We start from the raw sequence: 13,863 nt of genomic DNA, 5'->3' as shown, positions 1-13,863 counted from the left end.
TTTTTTTTTTTTTTTTTTTTTTTTTTTTTTTTTTTTTTTTTGGTATCAGGGGTTAAACAGAGGGGACACTTAACCACTGAGCCATATCTCTAGCCTTTAAAATTTTTTTTTAATTTTGAGACAGGGTCTCACTAAGTTGCTAGGGCTTCCCGGGATCTCGTGATTCTCCTGCTTCAGCTTCCTGAACTGCTGGGATTATAGGTGTGCACCATTGAGCCCAGCTGTATTTGTTCTTTATTGAACTTCTTCCTGGTATAGTGTTTTTATTATCCAGAAAATAGAGATTTATTCACATATTATAAAATGCTTTTCAGTAAGAAAGGGGAAAACAACAATAGCAGCAGAGAAAAAAGCAAAACACACAAAGAAATGGCCAGTTTATTCGGCTTCATCTTTGCAGCCTTAATCTCTTCTTGCTGTTTTATGTTGTACTGCCATCTAGTGTGTAGAATGGTATAATGAAGATGTTTTATTTACATTTACTTTATCCCCTGGTTGGTTATCTAAAGCCATCAATTAATGTCTTTCTTTTTATCCAATTTCATATAAAGCATTAAGTTAAATTAATCAGAATGTAATAACTCTACTTTTGATAGAAATAAGTCAAATGAAAAGCATCAATTTAATACCTGCATCATATTTAAATAAAGCAATCGGAATTATTAAAAAACAAATTATAAGCCAGTACTTACTGAATGCTTTCTGTGAGCCAGGCATTAGAGTAAATACTGTTTTTGTACATTGTCCCAACAACAGTTTCAGGTAAAGAAATTGAGGTAAAAAGTGTTTAAGAACTTCCTCTAGGTGGAAGCTGGTGTGTGGTGGGCCTGTGTTTGTATCAGGGCAGTCTGATCCTAGAGCCACTTATAAATGTGTTTTTGTAGTGCTACAAAATAAATGGACAGAATTATTATTTTAACAAGAAGGACTAAACCTTAGTTTTGAAATACCCTGCATCTTTAAATGTAATTGAAAGTTAAAAATTATGATGTATACATAATATTGCATTGTAACCTGTGCCATTTTAAGTAAATTCTGTAACACCTCTCTGGTCCTCAGTTTTCTCATTTTTCATATAGGAATTAATAGAGCTATTCCAGTTATGTTACAGAGTACTGTGAGAATTAAGTTGTATAACTAAAAAATAAACCATATTTATTAATACATTTAAAAATATTTAGAGAAATGAAGAAATTCTGGGGTAGTACTTTAGTAAAGTCAAATCATCATCTGTCCATTGTGGAAAGTCACACTTGACCTGGTAACCTGAGGGTAATGTCAGGATTGAGCAGTGGAGATGTCTTCTCTCAGTGACACTTTCCACCAAAAATAAAAATAAGTTAATGAATGAAAAGGTTATTTCCCTTCATTTGATAGTTTGCTGGGTATGGTGGCACCCATCTGTAATCCCAGCTACATGGAAAGTTGAGGCAGGAGGATTGCCAATTCAAGACAAGCCTGGGCAATTTAGCAAGACCCTTCCCAAAATAAAAATTTATTCTTATTCAGTGGCAAAAAGCCCCTGGGTTCAATCCCCAGTACCCTGGGGTGGGAGAGGAGGAGAAGATAATTGCAGCAATATGTACTATTTAGATTTTTTTAACTAATAACTAACATTATTAGTTAAAAAATCTAAATAGTACGTATTACGTGTACAGCTATTTGAAACAAAAACCATGCTAATATTTCATTAAACTTTTCCTCAAAATCCAAAGAAAAAATTTCAGCTGTAATTTTTCTTTACATTCTGTAGTGATCCTCCTTCTTTTGCTGGGAAATCTTTGTCATTTGCAGAAAGGACTTGTAATAAAAAGTTCAGGTTGTAAATTATCAGTGTTGCTGTCATCTAAGTCTGGATTTTTAACTGTGTTTCATTTGAGATTCAGTTCAGGAGTTAGGGGTGTAAAAGTAGTTGAACTATGAAAAAATTTACGTACAGTGGAGTCACAATTACACATGCAGATCACTTATAGAAATTCAACTGAATAGCCTTGAAAAATAGTGTTATTATGCCTGAAACTGAAGAATCTGAACTGTTACCCTATTATAAGCTAGCAAATTGTCTTGCTGCAGTTATAGACAGATGCAGCCCCCATTTTGATTCCCCCCAACAGAAACAATGGTCAGGGATCAGGCCTTTTATGTACTCATAGAGGAATTCATGTTGATATCTAGGTCCCAGATCTCCATGGAGTGATGTGGTGAGGCCAACATATAACCTGTATGTATGGTAGAATTTTGTACCACAAGAGAGAATTCTGCAATTATGAAACTTTGGAGCTTATTTAGGATAGCTGAACCTTCTGCCCAGTCTTCTTTCCCAAGATGAAGAGAGGAAAGTTTGTTCTGGAATGTGTATAGATAGTTTCTGGAGAAAAGAAATAAAGGTCTCTTTTCACCCATACCTTAGAATATAAACATATGGCTTGGGAGAGAGGTTGAAGACTTTATATCTCTGTGGAAGACTCCCTTAGGTTGCTATTCAATCATCCTTTAACCCATATGCCAGTGACTGCTGAGAACCCTGAAATGCAGAATTGTGAAGATATTCGTGAAGCACTGTTTCCTGACAAGTATATGCTCTGGTGAGAGCATCAATAAAATGATAGATGTGATTCTGCTATTGTGTCAGATAATCTAATTTTCTATGTATTCTTGATACTGTGGGTACCACACTGAGTTGAAGGTGTTTCTAGTGTTTAAAGATGAGCAGATCAGACACTTCATCTGGTGCTCAGTTGAGGAACACTATTCTGTTTCAGTTCTGGAAGGAAAACTAACCATTGAGTTTATTAAAATGCTCACATCCAAACCTTAACAGTCTGTAAGCCTGTCTACTCAGGACACTGAGGCAGGAGGATCACAGATTCAAGCTCAGCCTGAGCAACTTAGTGAGACCCTGTCTCAAAATAAAAAGGCTGGGGATGTACCTCAGTAGTGGAATGTTTTTAATGTCTAAAATGTTTGAAGTTCTTGGTTCAATTACCAGTATATAAACAAACAAAAAATCACCACACAAAACAAAGTATGCTTGAGGGAATGAGATTCAATCCTTCTGTCCGTTCTGTCATGTTAGGATATAGCACACAGTACTTTCACCTTGAACTTGCCAGTCTACAGAACTGGGAGAAGTAAATTTCTGTTAATGAGTTATCCAGTCTAAGGTATTTTGTTACAGCAGACTGAAGGGACTCCAGTCATCTGGGAATGCCTCCATTTTTCCCTCTATGGGAAGGATACTTTTTCTGGTACTAGGATTCTTGGCTTCCATGTTTTGTCCTTTATCACTTTGAATATATCAACCTACTGTGTTTTGCATACCAGGGTTTTTAATGAGAAATCTGATGAGGACCTTATGGGGAAATTATGATGAACCCTTCCTCTCTTTCAACCCCCAAAGTGTTAATACATGCTCTACAGTGTCTTACGGAACAAAGAATTTTGTTATAGTATCACAGTGTGTGTGATGTGCTGCCATCCTTTTGACATCAATTATTTGGAGTTGGAGAAAGGAACTGAATAACTTGAGCATATAGATATGATGAGGTCTTTCAAAGCCAAATATTGTAGATTTTTAGACTTGAAAATTCCCTTGAAATTTTAATTCAAATTTCTAAACAAGTAAATATCAGTCTCCATACCCAATGAAGCAAAAAGCTTTAGGAGTTCTGTCTTATTCTTAAAGTTGAAAAGGTCTAGGAGCTCTACAAGGGAGATGACCACTGGGTATTATTCCCAGGTGTAGCTGACCTATTTCTTGTTTTGACCTCAGAAGGAGCCATTTTGAGGGAATTTCAAACACTGGATGATATATATTAGGGTGGCTGCAGCTGGGTTTTTGTCTTTAAGTATAGAAAGCTCTTGGTGGTGACCTGTTGGACTCTCAGATAGGGTGTTTGATGGTTGGCAGTTGGTGGTTGTGGTCTTTGAATATCGGGTTTTTTCTTTTTTTAAAAAAATCTTGTTTTAGTTTTTATTTTGGGTTTATTGTTTTGGTTATTTATTTATTTTTTTAAAGTTATCATCTATAGTTGGTGTTCCTGCTTAGGATGTGTAGCAAGAGTAGTCAGACTACTGTAGTGTTGCAGGGACCTAGCTCCTCTGATGAGATGGCCTTCATGGAGCATTATGAGGTCCTGAGGACCACTGGGGATGATGGGTTTGGCCTGGTGAAACTAGCCTGTCATCTCCTCACTGAGGCTGAGGTGTATGGTGAAAGTCCTGCCAAAGGTAGCGGGGAACTTCCTTATCCTCATCAAACTAGATATAATGATGACCCTGAGCCATCCAGATGTGATCCAGCTGTTACAGATTATTGAAACTCTTGAAAATATCTATGTCATGATGCAGCATGCAGGTGGAGAACAGCTATTTCACATCTCACATGGTGGCATGCAGGAGGAGGAGAACTGGAGATTGTTCAGGCAGATCACATGTGTTGTGTGCTGCTGCCACCGGAAGATCATCATGTATTGAGACCTGAAAACTAGAGAGCATCATGGTAGAAACAACATCAAACTCATTGACTTTGGCCTAAACATCTGGTTTACCCCTGGGAAGAAGATGAACAGGTTCTGGGGCAGTCTTCTGGACTTGGCCCCCAAAATCATGTGGCAGAAAGTATATAAGGGCCCTCCTGTGGAAACTGGAAGGATCCTTAGGATACACAGGCTTCATCTGGAACATGCAGCCTGTCCCCTGGCTTATCTGGTGCTAGAGTATCAGGTATGTAGCCATTGCTACATACAAACTTTGACCAGTATGGGTCATAATCCAGGTCAAACAGGATTGTCATTATTGTGGGGTCTAGGTGTTTGGAGTTGATCACTATAATGATAAGGTGAATAACACTCACACTGACTCAGCCACAAATCCATAATGATTTCCTCTACCATGAACTTCTCTATGGTGTCCATGGTCAGTATTTCCCTGATGAGTCTTTGTGCTTGAGTGATAACTTGGTGAGGAATGTTGTGCTTTGTAAACATGATCCCCTTCACTACCCCCTTAGTTGTGGTCCCCATAAATGGGTGGCTCCCTGTCAACATAAAATACAGAATGACACCCAGGCTCCAGATGTCTACTGAAATGAAAGGAAATAGGCATGACACAATAAATTTGCAGTCATTATAGAACTATAATACAGATGAATGAAAAATAAAAACTTCCTGTGTCCCTTTGAATTGTGTTGATTAGTGGGTGGGGTGGTGTATTTTTACTATGCTCTACTGATTTTCATTTTCCACGTAGAGAAAGACTTTTAAGCACATTTGGAGTCTTGCTGAACAGAATTGTGTTTTTAAAATGTTAGTTATGATTGGTTTCCACGGCGATAGAAAAGTAAAGTCGATACATGGAACATAGCTCCAAAGATAAGATTTGGAAGGAATTAAGAATGTGGTTGTAAAAGTCCTGTTTGCTATTCCTAATAGAAAAAGAACTGAGATATTAAGTTGAAGGAAGTGACAGTTGTTACTTCAGTCATTGAGTTCATAGCATAAATTTCTACAGGCAAGCGTATCTCAGTCTTTCATCATTTATACTCTTGTCACATGTAATTCAGGTACTGCACAAAGCATATCAATATAAAGATTTGTATATAGGGTCAACACATTGTATTTCATGATTTCTTGGGTTGGCTCAGATCAGATGGGCAGTTTGCCATTGATCTCTTTTGGGTTCTCTCATGTAATCATAATCTCCTGGGTTTGTAGTTGTGCAGATGGTGCTTCACTGGTCCTCTCTGTGGTCCTTTTTTCCCACATGTCATTTCATCCTTCAAAGTCCTTCCACAAGCTCTCTCTCCAGTAGGACAGGATAGACTTTTTATGTTGAGGCTTAATGCCTTAAGTAACCAGCCAGGCATGGTGGTGCCTGCCTATAATCCCAGTGACTTGGGAGGCTGAGGCAGGAAGATCACAAGTTTGTGAGAGGCCCTATGTAACTTAATAAGATCTTGTCTCAAAATAAAAATGGAAAGGGCTAGGGAGGTGGCTCAGTGGTAAAGTGCCTCTGGAGTCAATCCCCAGTGTAAAAAAAAAGTAAATAACTGGGAGCTGTTAAACTTTTTAGTGACTAATTTTGGAAGCCCCAGAACTTGGTTTCTTCACAGTAATGTTTTCTCCTATGATATTGGTTCAAATATTCATAAGCATACCATGGATTGAAAAGGTGGGGGCCTAAGTTCTTTTTGGGGGGGTTGGGGGATACTGGGGATTGAACTCGGGGGCACTCAACCACTGAGGCACATCCCACATCCCTAGCCCTGTTTTGTATTTTATTTAGAGACAGGGTCTTGCTGAGTTGCTGAATGCCTTACTTATCTGCTGAGGCTGGCTTTGGACTTGAGATCCTCCTGCCTCTTAGCCTCCTGAGCCGCTGGGATTACCAGCTTCCACCACATGCCCAGCTAATGCCTAAGTTCTGATTTCAGAAAAAAGATTGTGGTTATTTTTGGCCAAATGAAATATTAGTCAAGTAAAAATATTGGTATATTCCTTTTTCATATAAATTTTAGATTCACATGCAGAAATTCTGTTGGGGGGGAGGAAGCTTTTGAAAATTTTATAGGAATTGCATTTAATTTATAATTAATTTATAGATGAGGGATAATTACTGCTTTTACCATACTGAGTTTTCAAATCCATCTGCATTTAGTTACATTTTCCTTCATATCTTTCAGTAATGTTTGGTAATTTCCTTTGATATTCTGCATACCTTTTATTTAGTTTTTTTTTAGGTATCTTATGTTTTTTATCACTAATTTAAATGGAATATTTTTTCAGTTGCATTTTAAAATTAGATTTTACTGGTAATAGGAATGCTATTTTACGTTTAAGAATTTATTTTAAAAATAGCTTTATTGAGTTTAATTCATATACCATAAAATTTATCTATTTAAAGTATACAGTTCACAGGCTTTTAGTATACTCAGTGTTTTATAACCATCACCAAAGTTTAATTTTAGAGCATTTCCTCACTTCAGAAACAAAACTGTACCATTAGCAGTCATACTTCATTCTTCTGTTGGCTCTGTCCTTTTTTTCTCCAGCCTAGGCAGCCACTAATCTACTTTCAGTCTCTATGGATTTATGTATTCTGGAAATTTCCTATAAATTAAATCTTACAGTGTGTGTACTTTTGTGACTGGCTTCTCTTACTGAGCATAATGTTTTCAGAGTTTATCTACCTTACAGTATGTGTCAGTACTTCATTACTTTTTTATCATGGAATGATGTTATATTGTATGGATATGTAGTACATATTATACATTTAAAATTTAACATTTCCAAGAGACTTCTAATTTAGGGAAGATGAAGATGAAGTACAAGTGAATAGAGAGCACTAAAACAAAGTCTCACATATATAGTCAATTGAATTTCAGTGAGGTTGTCAGCACCCTTCTGAAGAAGACAAGTATTTCAACAAATGATAGTGGGAAAACATTGTATTCACACATGCAGAAGAATGAAGTTTGAGTCTTACTTTACATCATGAGCAAAAATTAAAATGTATCTAGAACATAAATGTAAGAACTAAAACTATAAAATTTAAAAGAAAATGTAGAGTCAGATCTTTATGATGTTGGGTTCAGCAATGACTTCTTAGGTGGAACATCAAAAACAAAGGCAACAAAAGAAAAAATAAATTGGAATTATAACATCTTCTGAGTTAAAGTCTGTTTTATCTGATATTAGCATAACCACTTTGATCTCTTTGGTTTTTCTTTACATGGAATATATTTTTCCGTCTTTTCACTTTTAATGTATTTATATCTTTGGATCTTAAGTGACTCTTGCACACAGTGTCCAGTTGAAATGTTTATTTTTAATCCTTTTTCTGTTCTTTGCTGTATTGTTATAGAAATTAATCCATTCACGTTTGTAGTAATTACTCTAAAAGAAGGATTTACTTTAGTTCTCTTTACTGTTTTCTGTATGTCTTATAGTTTTTGTATCTCATAGTCTCCATTACTATATTCTTTCATATTTCTTTGAATTTTTTAGTGACATGTTTTGATTTCCCTTCTTGTTTGCTTCCATGTACCTTTTTTTTTTTATATGTTCTTTGTGGTCACCATAGTGACTACATATAACACCCTGAAGTTTTAACAGTCTCTTGAATTCATACTGACTCAACTTCAGTTACATATAAAAGATCTACTCTTCACAGTTCTGTCTCATTCTTTCAGTTATGGATGTTACAAGTTATATCTTTATATGTTATGTACCCAATAACAAAAATTATAATTACTTTTATGCACATGTCTTTTAAATCATTGAGTGTTGTGGTTTGGATCTTTAATGTCTGTGAAAAGCATGAAAATATGTTCCCCAGTGTAACAAGGTTCAGAGGTAGGGCTTTTAGGAGCGTTACTGGAGGAAGTAAGTCACGTGGGCATGCCTTTGGCGATTATATTTTGTCCCTGGCTCCCGGGGCTTTCTTTTTGCTTCCCTGTTGCCATGAGCTGAACAGCTTTCCTTTACCACATCCTTGGACTTGGTGTTCTGTCTCACCTTGGGTCCAGAGCCATGGAGTTGGCCAATAGTGAGCCCAAAATAAACTTTTCCTCCTCTTAAGTTGTCCTTGTCAAGTATTTTGGTCCTGTTGAAGAAAAGCTGACTAACACAGGAAAAAACAGAAAGTGGAGTTCCATACCAAAATTTTAATAAAACTTGTGTTTGTATTTGCCCAGGTATTTACCTTCATTAGATATTTTTATGTCTTTATAGGGATTCTGTTTACTCTCTAATGTCCTTTCACCCCAACCTTTGAGACTCAGTTTTCTTGTAGGATAGGTCTAGTGTTTTAGTCAACTCCCTTGTTTTCCTTTTTTTTTTTTTTTTGTTAAGATTTTTTAGTTGTCAGTGGACCTTTATTTTATTTATATGTGATGCTGAGAATCCAACCCAGGGCCTCACTCATGCTAGGCAGGTGCTCTACCACTTAGCCTCAACCCCAGTCCCAACTTGTTTTTTTCTGAATGTCTTAATTTCTTTATTATTATTATTATTATTTTTAATATTTATTTTTTAGTTTTTGGTGGACACATCTTTATTTTATTTTTATGTGGTGCTGAGGATTGAACCCAGCGTCCCATGCATGCCAGGTGAGCACGCTACCGCTTGAGCCACATCCCCAGCCCTCTTTATTATTTTTTTAAAAATATTTTTAGTTGTCAATGGACCTTTATTTTATTTATTTATATGTGGTGCTGAGAATCAAACACAGTGCCTCATACATGCTAGGCAAGCGCTCTGCCACTGAGCCACAACCCCAGCCCCTCTTCTTTCTTTATTTTATTTTATTTTTTTAAATATGAATGTTTTTTGTAGATGGACACAACACAATGCCTTTATTTTTATGTGGTGCTGAGAATCGAACCTGGGTCCTACCCATGCTAGGCGAGCACTCTACCACTGAGCCACAATCTCAGCCCTTCTTTATTTTTAAAGTACAGTTTTGACAGATATAGAATTTTCAGTTGACAATGTTTTTCTTTCAACATTTAAAATATATCATCCCATTGCCTTCTTGTCTCCAGGGTTTCTGGTAAGAAGTTCACTTTCAAAATTTTTTTTTTTTTTTTTTTTTGTACTAAGGATTGAACCCAGTGCCACTTAACCACTGAGCCACATCCCCAACCCTTTTTTATTTTTTATTTTGAGACAGTCTTACTAAGTTGCTTAGGGCCTCACTCACTCAGTTGCTGAGGCTGAGTTTGAACTTGCAGTCTTCCTACCATAGCCTTCTTAGTTGCTGGGATTACAGGCATGTGCCACAATACCTGGCTTGCTTCTAATCTAATTGAGGATTGCTTGTTTGTGACCAGCAGCTTCTGTCTTGCTGGTCTTTCTTTCTCTTCTGTCTTGCTGTCTTGCTCTTTTTTCAAGAGTCTGTCTTTGATTTTGTCTTTCAGTAGTTTATCATGTGTCTTGGTATAGTCTTTTTGGGTTCATCTTGCTTGGAATGCATCAAAGATTTTGGATGTGTAGATTCATTAATTTGGAATTATTTTAGACATTTTTTCTTTCTCTTCCTCTTTCTTGGGTTTCTGTAAGATGCATTTTGGTTCATTTGATGGTGTCCCATAGGTCTCTTAGGTGTTGTATAATTAAAAAAAAAAAGTTTCTTTCTGTTATTCAGATTGTATAATTTTAGTTGTCCTATCTTTAAGTTGCCTCAGTCCTTCATGGAACCCCTACACAGATGGAAGAGAACAAGCACAGGGATTTGTGAATAAGTCTAAGTCTACTCCTTATGTACCCAGGAACCAGATCTCTACTCTGGGAATGCGGGCTGCCATCATGAAGCCTACTGTGCAGCCTCAGAGTAGTTAGAGCAAGGGCAAGTGAAAATACACAAAACTTTTCTATGTTCTTGAAGTTGACTTTTTCTTGACTCAGTGCTCTCTGGCTATTATAATCCTTTACTGTTTTCTTGAATACTAAGAAAGTTGGTTCTGAGAGAATTTGTTTTCTTCATGTTTCTATAGAGGGACTGAAGCTGCTGATTCACCATTTTGTGGACACCATTGGGCCATCTTCTTTTGCTTTTAGTTGTATGTGTGTGGTATGACATAATATATGACATAATATTGTCTTCCTCCTCCTGGTTTGAAAGTTATGCATTTTTTTTCTATTTTAATGGCTACCATTACAATTTTAGTTTGAATAACCAATTTAAAGTTGAAAGTATATCAGTATCTTTGCTGCTTCTGTCATGGAGTCCTAGCACTTTTATTTTACGTACCATCAGTCTTTCTTGTCTTCTTTATTAGTGTTGCCCCTGATGATAGCTCCATCAGGTTATCTCCCTGAATTAATTGTTTATTTTTTTATACGGATAAAATTTATTTAGATGTATAGTTATTTGCTGAATTCTTTGCTCAGTATTTCTGCTTTACATCTTTATTTGTTCTTTTGTAATCCTTTTTTCTTCTTCTCAAGTGCATATTTTAGAAGTTCTTTCAGCAACGTTCTATTGGTAGAACTCTGTTTTTGTTCACCAAAAAATGTTTTCTTTTGCATGGTAGTTTAGGTATGAATAAATGTGGTAAATTTCTTTTCTCAGAACTTCAAGATATTCTTAACCTGTTCCATCTGTTACTGTGGAGAAGTTGGATGTCTTTTATTTACTTAGATATGTACCATTTCTAGTGCTGTTAATACCTTCCTGCACTGCTCATTTTTATCTGGTGTCATTTCCCTTTAGCTTGAAAAACTTCTTTAGTTTTTGTTGTTGGGATGGTCTGTTGAAGGCAAATTCTCTTAGCTTTTGTTATTTGTGAATGTCTTTATGTTGCTTAAATTTCTGAAGGTTGTTTTATGGGACATACTGACAACTTTTAGCACTTTAAAAATCCTTTCCCTGTGTCATCTCCTCTCTCATGTTTCTGGTGAAAATTCTGCTGTCATTGTTTCTCACTTTAGTAATATGATTTCTTCTTTGCATACTGAAAGATTTTTCTCTTTAGCTTTGTTGTTTAAAAGTATGATTATGATATTTTAATACTGAATTATTTATCATATTTGGGACTTACTGAATTTCTTGAATTTGAGGTTGATATATTCATGAATATCTCATAAATAGTACTTCTGCCCTATTCATCTTTTATGTCCTTTTGATACTCCAGTTATACCTATGGTAGTCTGGTATTCTTAGAGATCTGAACTATCCTGTTATTTTTGTTTTTTCTTTCTTCTTCTTTGTGTTTTAGTTTGTATACTTCTACTGATCTGTTTTCAAATACACTCTGTTTGGTTTGCTGTTAATATCTGATACAATAATTTTAATTTCTTTTTAATTTAACTAAGTTTCAATCTTTGTTGAATTCCCATGTGTTCTTTTGACAACTTGAGTACCTTATATATGTGGAATCATAACGTATTTGTCTTTTTGTGACTGGCTTATTTAGTATTAGCATGGCAGTCTTCAGCTTGACCAGGCTGTAGCATATTTCTGAGTTTCCATTCTTTTTGGTTCACAGTTCTTTTGTTTAGTGCTTTAAATATATTGACTCACTACGTTCTGGCCTCCAGAGTTTCTGATGGGAAGTCTGTTGATGATCTAATTGAAGACCCCTCTTAGATGTTGAGTTGCTTTTCTTGTTGTCCTTTCAAGATTTTCTTGTTCACTTTTGAAGTTTGATTATTAGTGGCTTGTAATGGATCTCTAAGTTAATATTACTTGGGATTCATTGTGGTTGTTGGATGTTTATGTTCTATTTCTCATCAAATCTAGGAAGTTTAGGATTTTTGTTTGCTCATAACCCATAGCCCTCTTTTATTCTCTATTCTTTTCTTGGGACTCCCATGTATCTATGTTGGTCCACTTGATGGTGTCCCATGGGTCCATTAGGCTCTCTCTTTTGCTTTCTGTCCCTCAGATTTTATCATTTTGATTGTCTTCTTTTCAAGTTCACTACTGTTTTTGTTTTCTATTTGCTCAATCCACCTTTCTTCTCATGAATTTTTCATTTCATATATTGTACTTTTCAAGTACAAAATTTGTATTTTGCTTCTTTTTATGTTTTTTTAAAAAATCTCTTTATTGATAATTTTATTTTGTTTATACAATGTTTTCTTGACTTTTTCCACATCTTTCTTTAGTTTTTTTGAGCATCATTGAGACAGTTGTTTGTCTAGTATATTTGTCATCAAGTCTTCTTCAGGAACAGTTTCGATTAATTTACTTCATTTTAATGGATTTAACTTTTCCTGTGTTTTTATATGGTTTGTGGTTTATTAATTTATTTTTTGCAAAATGGACAATTTAATCTAATAATATGATGACTCTAGAAATCAGACCCCTCACCCCCAGGTTTGCTGGGGTTTTTTTTGTTTGTTTGGCAAAAAGTTCTTAGACTTGACACCAAAATCATGATTCACAGGAGGAAATAATAACATAATCAAAATTTAAAATGTTTTCTCTGCGAAAGAACCTGATTAAGAGGATAAAAAACAAATTATACACTTGGAGAAATATTTGTAATCCACGTGTACAAAATAAGGCTTTCTCATTGTTGAGGCTCTGTATTTTGGGCATCCTATATTTGGGGGTTCTGTTGTTGGCTGCATAGATGTTTAGAATTGTTTTCCTGGTGTATTTTTTTTTGTCATTATGTCATTTGTCTCTAGTAATTTTATCTACTATGAAGTCTACTTTAATTTTGATAGAGCTACACCTTCTTTTCTAATGTTCACTAAATGATAGATCCTTTACTTTCCGTTTTTTAAAATTTGAAGTGGGCTTCTAAAAGCAGACTTAGTCCAGTGGGATTTTTTTTTTTAATCCACTATTCTAAACTGTACCTTTTGATTGGTGTATTTTCACAATTTACATTTAAGGTAACGTAGCTACATTTATGAATGCATTAATACTTATATTTGCCATTTTATTATTTCTTTTCTGTTTATTTCTTCAGTTTCTTATTCCTCTATCCTTCTCTGCCCCCTCCCTTTTTTTCTTTCTGTGAATTNTATATATATATATATATATATATATATATATATATATATATATATATATATATATGTATATATATATATATATATATATGTATGTTGATGGACCTTTATTTTATTCATTTATTTATACACAGTGCTGAGAATCGAACCCAGTGCCTCACACGTGCTACGCAAGTGCTCCACCACTTAGCCACAACCCCCGTCCTCCCTTCCCTACTTTTAAACATTGCTTTTTTTGAGTACCATGTGGTGTTATATTTTTGTTTCAGTCATCAAATATGATTTAGAATATTAATGAGAATAGTCTACTGAATGTATTCATGTCTTTCTGTTTTTCTTCCATCCCTAATTCTCTAAGATTCCTTCTTTATAATTTTCTATTTGAAGAGCTTCC

General features: G+C 35.3%; 1 protein-coding gene across 7 annotated transcripts in view; it reads left to right on the top strand.

Moving 5' to 3' along the window:
- Positions 1–13,863, top strand: part of Arhgap32 (Rho GTPase activating protein 32) — a 296,976-nt gene that overhangs the window by 180,240 nt on the left and 102,873 nt on the right. Inside the window, exon 1 of one of the 7 annotated variants that reach the window (XM_048796189.1) lies at positions 4,339–4,357. The exons of the other annotated variants lie outside the window; for them this stretch is intronic. Coding sequence (XP_048652146.1) covers positions 4,352–4,357 — 6 coding nt within the window. The 5' untranslated portion in view covers positions 4,339–4,351. Of the gene's footprint in view, positions 1–4,338; positions 4,358–13,863 lie in introns of those variants that run through there. 7 annotated transcript variants of the gene reach the window in all.

This window comes from Marmota marmota, unplaced genomic scaffold, assembly GCF_001458135.2.
Source record: "Marmota marmota marmota unplaced genomic scaffold, marMar, whole genome shotgun sequence".
In the NCBI taxonomy this organism is placed as follows: domain Eukaryota; kingdom Metazoa; phylum Chordata; class Mammalia; order Rodentia; family Sciuridae; genus Marmota; species Marmota marmota.
This window is presented reverse-complemented; position numbering and strand designations above follow the sequence as displayed.